Source organism: Rhinoderma darwinii, chromosome 9 (genome assembly GCF_050947455.1).
Source record: "Rhinoderma darwinii isolate aRhiDar2 chromosome 9, aRhiDar2.hap1, whole genome shotgun sequence".
In the NCBI taxonomy this organism is placed as follows: Eukaryota; Metazoa; Chordata; class Amphibia; order Anura; family Rhinodermatidae; genus Rhinoderma; species Rhinoderma darwinii.
The window spans coordinates 76,738,220-76,750,572 of record NC_134695.1 but is presented as its reverse complement, the minus strand read 5'-3'; the positions used below and the strand labels follow the sequence as shown (position 1 = coordinate 76,750,572).

General features: G+C 50.1%; 1 protein-coding gene across 7 annotated transcripts in view; it reads left to right on the top strand.

Annotated features, from left to right (window-relative positions):
* The window catches only part of SOX6 (SRY-box transcription factor 6), a 481,651-nt gene extending 469,762 nt beyond the window's left edge, over positions 1 to 11,889 (top strand). For all 7 annotated transcript variants that reach the window (XM_075838210.1, XM_075838209.1, XM_075838211.1 and 4 more), the window contains 4 exons: positions 3,657 to 3,765; positions 7,122 to 7,295; positions 9,618 to 9,834; positions 11,436 to 11,889. In XM_075838210.1, the coding sequence (XP_075694325.1) occupies positions 3,657 to 3,765; positions 7,122 to 7,295; positions 9,618 to 9,834; positions 11,436 to 11,739 (804 nt within the window). In that variant the 3' untranslated portion in view covers positions 11,740 to 11,889. The remainder of the gene's footprint in view (positions 1 to 3,656; positions 3,766 to 7,121; positions 7,296 to 9,617; positions 9,835 to 11,435) is intronic.
* The last annotated feature ends 464 nt before the right edge of the window (positions 11,890 to 12,353 follow it).

The following is a 12,353-nucleotide window of genomic DNA, read 5'->3' as shown; positions in this document are numbered from 1 at the left end:
TCTTCTCCCTTCTGATTGGATGAACCGTGTAATAAACTGGATCTGAAACGCGTCGTGTACGATGACTTTGACCTCGCGGTTTCGCTGCTGGTTTACGTTTTTTTCCTCCCACTTTATAGCGCGTCCTGATGTTTGTGAGTCACGGCTGCTCCTGATGTTCACGTCGTATTTTCGGATGTTTGTGCGTCCGGCTTATTGTCGGTTTATGTCTTTGTTTAGGTTTTACGAGCCGTTTACTTGTCTCGCTATTCATTGTCAGACACGTCGGTAATTCCTCATCCAGGTCAGTGCGGGGGCCGCGTAGCGGGGGGGGGGAACACTCTGCGGTAAGTACACAATTCACCGCACAACCGCGAAACTTGTCCCGAGTGTTCCCTGATGTTTAGCGCCGCTGTAAATATCGTTTATTACGAGCAGTTTACTTTCGGCGCGGCGCCCCGGCCTAAGTGTCCCGTTTACATTAAGCCTCTTTATGACTCCGGTTTGATGGAGCGATCGCTAAAAATTTAATGACACTATAAAATAATAAAAACGCCATTAATTTAGGCCGGATCCTGGCGGCCGCGGCTGTGAAGTCACATTAATAAACAGGAGATTTTTTTTACAACAAAAAGCATTGTCATGTGTCAGGCGATCGATCAGGGGCGCCAATTTAAGAGGCGTTTTAGTGTCGGCGCGCCCGTTATTCTAGAATGGCCAATCAGTGTATAAAGCAAAGTATATAAAAGTTGATGAATATAAACCGCGCACATTTATCGGAGGACAGAGCGAAGATCCAGGGGGGGGAGGTGGAGAGCGGCGGCTCAGAACCCCAAGATGATAATTGGGGCCCCGCTGCTTCACACGGAACAACAACGGTTAATCATTTAAAGGGCCGGTGTCCAGTCTTCTGTCATGAATATTCATCGTTGTCAGGAAACGTTCTGCAGAGCAGTCGCTCATATCAACCAATCAGAATAGCGCTCTCATTGTTTAGCGGCTTTAGCATCTTGACCTAGTCCTGCTCACACAGCTGAGGGTTTGTTACAGTTAGATCCAGTCTAGACCATCCAATGTGAGCTCACCACAGCAGCAGCAGATGGACAGATCTCTCTCCTGTTCTGATTGTTTGCTACAGTGTATCAGCGCAGGTAAAATGCCTCAGTCTGGACTCCAGGCTCAGCTGTGCCATCAGGACAGGTTTTATATATAAAGAATATTTCCATTCACTGGCAGCAAACATGGTGTGAAACGCAGAGGAGTTTATTAAAATTGACATTTCATTTAATGATTGTCTTAAACTAAACTACGCGTGAAATGCGCCAAAGTTATTCAGATTTGCACGCTGCGCACAAGACACGAGCAGGCGTAGGTTTGCGCCATAATTTTTGTCAAATTTTTGGCGTAAATTCTAGTGAATGTCTCCCCCGACCAACCCCGACCAATTCTCCCGGCGCTCGTCAAAATTCAGCGCGAGAAAATCGTTTAGTAAATCGCCCCCCCCCCTGTTAGAAAGTTGCAGAACATTTCAGGACACGCCGATCGAGCTTTATTATCGGACTCCTCATCGCCCCCGGAATGTGACAATAAGACGTTTTTGTGCCGCTAAATGATCAGAACGCTGTAGAATAAAGTCGGTCACTCACGGAGGCGGCGTCTTCTGCGCCAGCTTCAGGTCTATATTCTACTTTTTACCAATGACACATGAGTGGGTGAAACTTTATAGTCGGCGCAGAAGACGGAGGAGCGAGAGGTGCGGAAACACGACCTGATGTCTGCGGCCTCTCCGAGGTCCTGAGCGCCGCGTCATCCAGCGTACCGATCCAAACAAGAGATGGCGGCGCCTCCAGAATCCTCCACCAATCACAAGGCCGTATCTGCCCCAATTCCATGTTCTATAGCGCGCCTCCATCTGCTCATCCTGAGCTGCCTGGTGGAGGATTAGAATTCGAGAACTTCAGTGAAGACTGACATGAGCAGAGGGAGCAGGTGGAGAGGGGACAGGTGGAGAGGGGGGGGCAGGTGGAGAGGGGGGGGCAGGTGGAGAGGGGACGGGTGGAGAGGGGACAGGTGGAGAGGGGACAGGTGGAGAGGGGGGGGCAGGTGGAGAGGGGGGGGCAGGTGGAGAGGGGGGGCAGGTGGAGAGGGGGCAGGTGGAGAGGGGGGGGCAGGTGGAGAGGGGGGGGCAGGTGGAGAGGGGGGGGCAGCTGGAGAGGGGGGGGGCAGGTGGGAAGTGTCGTGTTGCAGATTCATTAGATATTCGGAGTCTGAGGGAAGTCGAGTGACCGCTCCACAGGCGATGTAATAGCGGCCATTAGTCATTCAGGTGACCCCATGATTTCCTCTGCTGACATTGCCCTGTGTTAGAGAAGTGGGTCAGCGCACAATGAGACGCGCCGCGGTCCGCTCTTTGCTGCTGCATTATGTATCAGGTGTAACACGGAGGGAGCGACGCTCTGCAGGCTCGGAGCTGCTTCTTCACGCCGGCAGATTGCAGCTGACATGACATGTAATAATGAACGGCGCAGCCTCGTTATTCCTGCGCTTTGTCTGAAGAGGAAACAACAAGACAAGTGGGAAAACGTCCCCGCCGCCGCTGTCCCCGTCCCTGCCGCTGCTGTCCCCGCCGCCGCTGTCCCCGCCCCCGTCCCCTCCGCCGCCGCCGTCCCCGCCGCCGCGCTCTTTACTTTACACAAAAACAATAAATGAATGATAACAATTGAAGACTCGTCGTGTCGCACAGAGAATAGAGGCCGGTCTGACGGCTCCGGCGCCAGCGCGTCACCGCTTCTATCTCCGCAGGATCCATGAGAGATGGGACAGATCCTTTATGACCCCCCCCCCCCACACAGCGACTTTTAGTGGGATCCACAGGTTTCATTTTCCGCAGACTGCGCAATTCTGAACAGAAAAAACTCTAAAGTGTGAACAGAGACCGCTCAATGGCGTCTGATATTAAAAGGATAAAGACACTTTGTTTGTGTTTCAAATTCTCACCATTTTCAAGATCTTTGCATACTGTCAGTGAATGGAAACATTGTTTACCTACAGAAGCGCAAAAACTGTCCTGACCTGATCCTGCTGACGAGAAAAAGCCCTGATACACTGTAACGAGCCGCCCCTCTGAGTCAGCTGGATCTTATCAGGATGTGGGTTGTTTTTTTTATTGACAGCAGAGATCTTGAAAATGGCAAAGTATTGAAACCAAAGTCAATTAGTAATTTGCAGAATTAGAAGAAATAAAACCGGAAACCCCCTTTAATAAAACGGGGGGGGTCCCAGTCCTGAATGACGTGCGTTATATTGTTGTAAGAAGCTCGACTATTATACGGCGTCCCTACAAATATATGAACTACGCCGTGCAGGTGGCGCCATAATTAGCGGCCCCCGACAGCCGCCGCGGTGGAGCGGGAATCTGCACGTGTTTTATCTGCGCTCGTCTGCGGGACCGGATTGCGGCTTCATGTGGGTAATTGGCATTCAGCGATAATGTTTGCGGATGAAGATACGATAAGTGTGAACGCTTCCCTAAGACAAGACGTGTTCCATCTGTTAACCCTTCCCCGGCCTCACCAGGGAGGGGGCGTCTGGGGTAGTTTGGGGTTCAGGGGACGACGGGAGATTCTGCTGAGTAATGACATTAACCGAAACTTTCTCTGTACTCGTCTCTTCCGCAGGAGAGGACACATTACGACAGTATCAGCGCCCAGTTATCCGGAAAACCCAGCGAAGACGGGAAGATGGGGCCGGGGGTCATCGACCTGACAAGGCCAGAGGACGCAGAAGGTGAGTAGCAGCAGACTTTAGTGTCCACAAAGTCACCAGAATCTCCACAGTTGGATGGATTTGATGTCGTGCGTTCATCTTTTATGTGGCGGTGAGATCCGTGAGGAATGGCGCGGCGCTCCCCTCAGGGTTAAACCACGGAGATTGTCACATTGCAGGAGCGAGCGGCTCCTCACGGTGACTGACTGTTAACGTCTTACAAATGATGTGGAAAATTCTTCATCAATCTGTTTTATCACAATCTTCCCATGAATATTTCATGACTTTGTTAATTTGGTTTGTGTGTTTCTGCTCGGAGCGGCGTCGTTCTGTGCGCCAAAATAATCACAAATTATTACCGGGCCAACGCCAGGCGGAGTAACATTTAATTGAAATGGCCCCGTGTCAGGTGTTTACATGTAATCTACGGGGGAAATCACCAGAAAGACGAGCGTCGCCCCCGCAGCTCCTAATATGTTCTACTCATAGATTTATTAATGAAAATGTCATAATACACCCCAGCTGCTGCAGAACCTCATACAACACGCCGCAGCTGCTGCAGAACCTCATACAACACGCCGCAGCTGCTGCAGAACCTCATACAACACGCCGCAGCTGCTGCAGAACATCATACTACACCCCCAGCTGCTGCAGAACCTCATACTACACCCCCAGTTGCTGCAGAACATCATACTACAACCCCAGCTGCTGCAGAACCTCATACTACACCCCCAGCTGCTGCAGAACCTCATACAACACGCCGCAACTGCTGCAGAACCTCATACAACACGCCGCAGCTGCTGCAGAACCTCATACAACACGCCACAGCTGCTGCAGAACATCATACTACACCCCCAGCTGCTGCAGAACCTCATACTACACCCCCAGTTGCTGCAGAACATCATACTACAACCCCAGCTGCTGCAGAACCTTATACTACACCCCCAGCTGCTGCAGAACCTCATACTACACCCCCAGCTGCTGCGGATAGAGATGGGTGTCTCGTATACTGCAGTTCAGGCAGCTAGATTGCGCTCACACAGTTGCAGATTATTGGGGGTCGGGGGTCTTCACTTTCAGCCCTCGGACCATCCATGTCCTCAGCACGGAGTGGGGTGATTGGGGGTTACAGTCTTGTTTCCCGGCTCTGTAATCCGCCGGCTGCACCACCCACCAAGTTATAAATGATCTCGGCTTGATAATAATTTTCCAGATTAATGATTTTGCGTTTTGCAGCGGTGAAAAGAAAGTCCCTGATTGTCAATTCTTGCGGCGCCAGCGTATTTATAGGGGCTGTGGGCAGTTTCTGCGGCAAGAGGAGGGGGAGGAGGAGCAAGAGGAGGAGGAGCAAGAGGAGGAGTCGCAAGAGGAGGAGGAGCAGCAGGTGGAGGAGGAGGAGGAGGAGCAGCAGGTGGAGGAGGAGGAGCAGCAGGTGGAGGAGGAGGAGGAGCAGGAGGAGGAGGAGCAGCAGCAGGAGGAGGAGCAGCAGGTGAAGGAGGAGGAGCAGCAGGTGAAGGAGGAGGAGCAGCAGGTGGAGGAGGAGCAGCAGGTGGAGGAGGAGCAGCAGGAGGAGTAGCAGGTGGAGGAGCAGCAGGAGGAGGAGCAGCAGGAGGAGGAGGAGCAGCAGGTGCAGGAGGAGCAGCAGGTGCAGGAGGAGCAGCAGGAGGAGCAGCAGGGGGAGGAGGAACAGCAGGAGGAGGAGCAGTAGGAGGAGGAGGAGCAGCAGGAGGAGGAGGAGCAGCAGGTGGAGGAGGAGCAGCAGCAGGTGGAGGAGGAGCAGCAGGAGGAGGAGGAGCAGCAGGTGGAGGAGCAGGAGCATCGGGAGGAGCAAGAGCAGTAGGAGTTGCAGCAGGAGGAGGAGCAGCAGGAGGAGGAGGAGGAGGAGAGGGGGGAGGAGGAGGAGCAGCAGTAGGAGGAGGAGGAGCAGCAGTAGGAGGAGGAGGAGCAGCAGGAGGAGGAGGAGCAGCAGGTGGAGGAGCAGGAGCATCGGGAGGAGCAAGAGCAGTAGGAGTTGCAGCAGGAGGAGGAGGAGCAGGAGGATAGGGGGGAGGAGGAGAGGGGGGAGGAGGAGGAGCATCGGGAGGAGGAGGAGGATTTTATCTTATAAAGTTTTGTTGTTTTCATGGTTTCATCGATATAAGAAATATCAGAGTTTGGATAAGTGACGTTTCTGAAATCTACTAAGAAGTAAAGTTACGCAGCCGCTCAGACGGTGGTGGGGGCTGGAAAGTGTCATCTAGGCGGGGGCTGGGTAGAGCTTCCTTTGTTTTACCACGAGCCACATGCATCAGCCCCGCAGTCATTAACTCCTCTAAAACTCAGATGAAAGACGTTCCCCGAGACCACAGAGGGGCTCCGGCGAGATGCTGACATGGCCGCGCGCTGCTCAGCGAGCAGGAAAAAGCAACAAGTCGGCGACTGCCGGAAACCTCTTCAGTGACAGTGAAACGATCCCCAGCTCACGGCCAATCACATCCCCATGAATCTCACGTTAGATCCTGCAGAACCAGCTCAGTGACCAAGTGTATGTGCCAGAGGGGTTGTCATAGTCCCCGATCTCTTAGGCCCTGTTCACACAGAGTTTTTTTATGAGTTTTTTGATGCGGAAACCGCTCCGCAAAACTCGTCAAAAAACGCCCGAAAATTCCTCCCATTGATTTCAATGGCAGTTGGACGAGTTTTTTTACCGCGAGTAAAAAAAACGCGTCACAGTAAAAAGAAGCGTCATGACCCATCTTGAGGCGGTTTCCGCCTCCAAAACCCCATTTCAATCAGTCAGAAAGAGGAAAAAATCGCCTCGACGAGTGTTTTGACGAGTTTTTGTCAAACCTCTGTGCAAAAAAACCCAGTGTGAACACAGCCTAAAGGGACCCTGGTACAGTCCGGTGAGAGCTGCTCTCTGGGTTGTTCATGTGATATCGTCCGAGTCCTGTAATCCGGCATTTGATAATCCAGTTCGTGTTTCTAACGCAAAACGACATAATATTCTGCGATCTCCTCATCCAGAGCCAATAACGAGACTCCTCTAAAGTAATAGTGGCAGATCGTGTGTTAATAATTAATTCTCAGGGCATGCTGGGAGTTGTAGTTTTTCATCATCTGGAGAGCCACAAGTTGGAGCCGACTGAAAACATATGTTGCATCTACTTAGAAATAAATGACATAAATGAGATGTTCAGAACGTGCGCCGGACGGATTTCTCTCTAAATCCCAACAGATCAAATTAGTTTTTTCTACGAGGGGGTGTGGCCAATATTAACCCTCGGGATTCCCTGCTTTTGGATCTGACATTGATGTAGTGCTTGACTGTCGCAGATGTTGTCACTATTGACCCTCAGTGTTTCTGTCTGTTGATTTTTATGATTTTTATCCTATAGGGGGCACCACAGTGGTAGAGGCGCGGGTCTACAGGGACGCACGAGGACGGAGCACCAACGAGCCGCACATTAAACGACCAATGAACGCTTTCATGGTTTGGGCGAAAGACGAACGAAGGAAAATCCTGCAGGCCTTTCCTGACATGCACAACTCCAACATTAGCAAAATCCTCGGTGAGTGCGAAATACGGAGGCGGCTCGCGGATCATATCGGTAAACACTGAGTAACGCGGTACCAGGTCAGTGCGATCCCTCCCTGCAGCCGCTGACGTCAATCACTGATCGAGACCTCGGAGTGATCGACGTCCCGTTCTCTGCACAGTGATCGGGGAATAATAATCTCTCGTCCACAAACATTCCAACTCCGTGAGAAAAAAGTCAATTATTAATGCACATTCAAGTGGGGACAATTCTAAGGGGAGGGGGGCCGGGACGAGCGTGCCATCAGAATGTGGGGTCCTGCCCAATAAAACATTCAGTATTTATGGGGTCGACCTATGGATCTCCCGGTATGATCAGTCGCTGCTGTTACATCAGGACTTCTACTCCAGTCACATTCAGAGCTGCAGTCACAATTCTCCAGTAATTTCCAGAGCTGCATTCAAAGCGCTGGTGGTTTCCTGTTAACTCACTGGCTGCATGAAAGGAGTATATTTCTATTCAGTGACAGCAAGCAGAACTCTTGAAAATGGTTAAGGAATTGAAAGAAAGAATATTAGAAAGTTGCAGAAGTTTTTGCTATACGATGATTGGCTAAGTCCCTGCAGCGTGGGTCCGGGTGTGGGTCACGGGATACATGTATGGAATGAGCGTGTTGAGTGGGTTTGCACACGTGTAGTGACACCAGATCACGTCAACTGCATCAGAACAGCCCTGGAAATAGAGCAAAATAAACATGTGGCCGAGTCGCTGCTCCCACGCGGGTCAGGCCGGGCGGCTGTTTCCAGGGCTGGGCAGCGGCGCTGACACCTTGTTAATAAGTCACTTTGTTACATTCATAAAGTAGAACGTTCAGACAGCGCGGAGTAATGAAGGGATCAGCGCGCGCCAGGATCCTCCAAAGAGGCTTTAATTGAGTGTTACATGTGCAAAATGGAGGCATTTAATGTGATTTAATAGCGTTCCTTCATATTGTGCGACCGCCGCCAAGTCTGCGCCACCGGGATAATGAGGGACACGGCTGAGAAAGCTGATCCTGGAGCTGGGCAGTGAATTCCCCATCATCCTCCCCATCATCCTCCTCATCATCATCCTCCTCATCATCCTCCTCATCATCCTCCTCCTCCTCATCCCCCTCCTCCCCATCCTCCTCCTCCCCATCCTCATCATTCTCATCTCCATCCTCCTCATCATCCCCATCCTCCTCCTCTTCCCCATCCTCCTCCTCATCATCCCCATCCTCCTCCTCATCATCCTCCTCATCATCCTCCTCCTCCTCATCCCCCTCCTCCCCATCCTCCTCCTCCCCATCCTCATCATTCTCATCTCCATCCTCCTCATCATCCCCATCCTCCTCCTCTTCCCCATCCTCCTCATCATCCCCATCCTCCTCCTCATCATCCTCCTCATCATCCTCCTCCTCCTCATCCCCCTCCTCCCCATCCTCCTCCTCCCCATCCTCATCTCCATCCTCCTCATCATCCCCATCCTCCTCCTCTTCCCCATCCTCCTCCTCATCATCCCCATCCTCCTCCTCATCATCCTCCTCATCATCCTCCTCCTCCTCATCCCCCTCCTCCCCATCCTCCTCCTCCCCATCCTCATCATCCTCATCTCCATCCTCCTCATCATCCCCATCCTCCTCCTCCTCCTCTTCCCCATCCTCCTCCTCATCATCCCCATCCTCCTCCTCCTCATCATCCTCATCATCCCCCTCATCCCCATCCTCCTCCCCATCCTCCTCCTCCTCCCCATCCTCCTCCTCATCATCCTCCTCCTCATCATCCTCCTCCTCATCATCCTCCTCATTCTCATCCTCCTCATCCTCCTCCTCGGCTCTGAGTATTGATGCCCGAGTTCCTCGCACTTCACCATATTCTAAAAAAATCCCATTGACTAAATGCATTGAAGAGGGAAAAAAAAAGCGCCATTTCCATTCCGAGCTGATATAAATCGCAGCACGCCCTCCTGATCCTCTCCCCCAATGACTTGAATGAAGGGAAACAGCAACCGCTTTTCGGACACGTGAGACCATATTCCCAGGATCATAAACCATATAAAGGGGCGTGGCTAAGAGGAGCCAATGAAACACTTCAGATGTATTAACTTTTTGGCGCAATATATTGTTGTATAATATTCCACCCAAAAGGTGGCGAAGAAAGGGAAAACCGCGGTCAGATGCCGGACACTGGACTCCGTGCGGCCGCGTTTCTGCAGATGCTTTATATTTCGTGCCGCGTCTCGCTACATTCCTGTCGTATTATTTCCCTCAGAATAAACGTTTATCCAGAATATTCCTCAATGATTTATATTCTTTGCTGATTTCTATGACTATAGGTTCCCGCTGGAAATCCATGTCCAATCAAGAAAAGCAACCTTACTACGAAGAACAAGCGCGACTGAGCAAGATCCACCTGGAGAAGTACCCGAACTACAAGTACAAGCCGCGGCCGAAGCGCACCTGCATCGTGGATGGCAAGAAGCTGCGCATCGGAGAGTACAAACAGCTCATGAGATCCCGGCGGCAGGAGATGAGGCAGTTCTTTACTGTGGGGTGAGTGGATGGACAAGAAAGACCCCAGAAAGATCAAAAGAGCAAAAAACACCATAAAATTAGAAAGAATAAAACCCCACACATTTTATTTATTTAGAAAAAAAAAGCTACTGCTGAACACGATTTGCGTTCTGACCCATTGGCGGATGTTTTCAGTGTCCGTTTGCTCTTTCACTCTGTAGCTGTGACCAGTGGATTATTTTATTGCAATAAACTGCAATAAACCCGAAAACAATAGAAATAAAATTAGGATAATGAAAGAGCTTAAATATATAAAGCTACGTGAATATTCTGTAAACCGCTCGTCTGTAGCCAAGTATCTGATATGTCCTCACTACTAAAGGCTCCAACTCAGGCCAGATCGCGGCTAGAACCACTTTAAAACTAGAACAGGATTGCAGCCAGAGATAGAGCAGGTTGTAGTGGGAGATGCATATACTTGCAGCTCCTGCTTCAGCCCATGTTAACGGCAGCGGAAGGCCAGCTGGGGACATGCTGGCAGCATGCAGGGAGAGGAAGGGGATCTCTGATCCTCCTCCTGTCTCTGTATGGCTGTAGATGATCCTAAGGTGAGTGGGTAACATGAACTTTTCTTCATGTTTGTACTGGATCCTTATCAGTCAAAGATCTCTCTTACCCTCTGTCACAAATGGGGGTCTTTTCTTTCCCGAAAAATAGTGTGAAAATGTGCAGTAGCCCATCTAATCATTGCTCTGCGTAGCATAGTACCTGTTTGCCATGTTCGGTTTATATGTTTATCACATTTGTGGATGACGCCAAATATTGCATGGCCTTGGTTTCAGCATATTTGGGGACACAAGCTCTCGTTGCTCTAGTTGTATGTTGTGTGTATGAGCTGTGAGCACTTTCACCCTGATCTATTATTTTTACATTGTTTTGTGTGGAAAGATCCTCAGAACGGGGGAATATTCTTCTAACATTTACTATTAATCCCAAATTGTGATGACCGATCAAGACCACGTGGACTCTCAGGTCTAATCTTCAAAGGTAACTAAACTTTCCAAAAAACTTCTGACCTGTCCTAGTGACGGGTGGGAAGTTTTGATCGGGGGAGGGGGTCCGAACACTAAAACCCGACTGGTTGCTAAAACGAAGCGGCAAAAGCCGCCGGGGGAGCTGCTTAGTTTCTGCTCGGCTTTGCTTGGTAGACCGGGCAGTTGGCTCGCGGGGCCATAGACTTTCTGTTGAACCCGTAAACCGACTGCTCAGCTTTCCAGAAAAAAAAGCTGAGTGCGTTTGCCGCTTCGTTCTAGCGATTGGTGGGGGTCTCGGCTCGGTCCCCCCTCTACCAACCAAAACTTCTGACACGTCACTATTATATCTCACTACGACAGATCAGAAGTGTTTTTAATGTTTTTAGTTACCCTTTAGTTTTTGATTTTTTTTCTTTCATTTCTTTTTTTTTTTATTATTATTTTCAGCTGAAATAATTGTGTAGATTTTATTTTACTAATTAGATTTTTTAATCACTGTCCTTTTTTGGTACATTCCAGTTTTGCTCCCTGTTCTTCGTGGCAGCTTCTTTTAGGGATCGCCCCTGCTCATTTTATTCACACCAATTGTATTTTTGCTTTTTTTAGGCAACAGCCTCAGATCCCGATTAGCACAGCGACCGGAGTTGTGTATCCCGGTGCAATCAGTATGGCCCCCACCACGCCGTCGCCGCAGATGACCTCAGATTGCTCCAGCACTTCCGCCAGCCCGGAGCCCAGTATCCCGGTCATACAGAGCACCTATGGCATGAAGCTGGACGGTGCCACTCTGGGGGGGAACGATCTGATGAACGGGGAGGACGAAATGGAAATGTACGATGAATACGACGAGGAACCTAAATCAGACTATAGCAGCGACAACGAAGCCCGTCAGGCCGTCGCTACCAACTAAAAAAAACATTTACCTGGAGGAAAAAGTGAGGAAAATCTGCTCTTGACTTTGGAGTTTGGAACTTCACCCCCCGGGAGCGCCTGCATGTCTACGTGGTCTCCACAATCTCATCAGCAGAATGGTCTTAAATATTTCATGTGTGACACAGAATGACTTCCCCTCGTTTTTCTTGAACTTTTTTTTTCTATTTTATTTTAAGTGAACACATATGTAAAAAAAACAAAAACCCTTGGACATCAGGACTTGAACTGACAGGAACCCATCGCCGCCTGACGAGTCTTACATTTAGTGTGTTTTCCTTTTTGAATGCTGATAGTTTTGAGTTCGTGTTTTTGGATGGGGTATAAACATTCTCACTCAGGTATGTGCCAGACAACAAGTTGTGAATGTGTTTTTTATGCTGAATTATTGGAGGAGACGGGTGCTGAGTTTTACATACTGGAAATCCAGACATGTAGACACCTGCGCGGAACTCTCCACGGTGGAACGTCTTTGAACGCTTTTCCCTTTCAATCCATCATTTTGGTGCCAAACATCTTGTCGAGTCTTGGAACTGGTCAGTTGACGTCTTAATGAAAACAAAAAAGTCTTAGAAAAAGTCCCAGTTGTCGCCA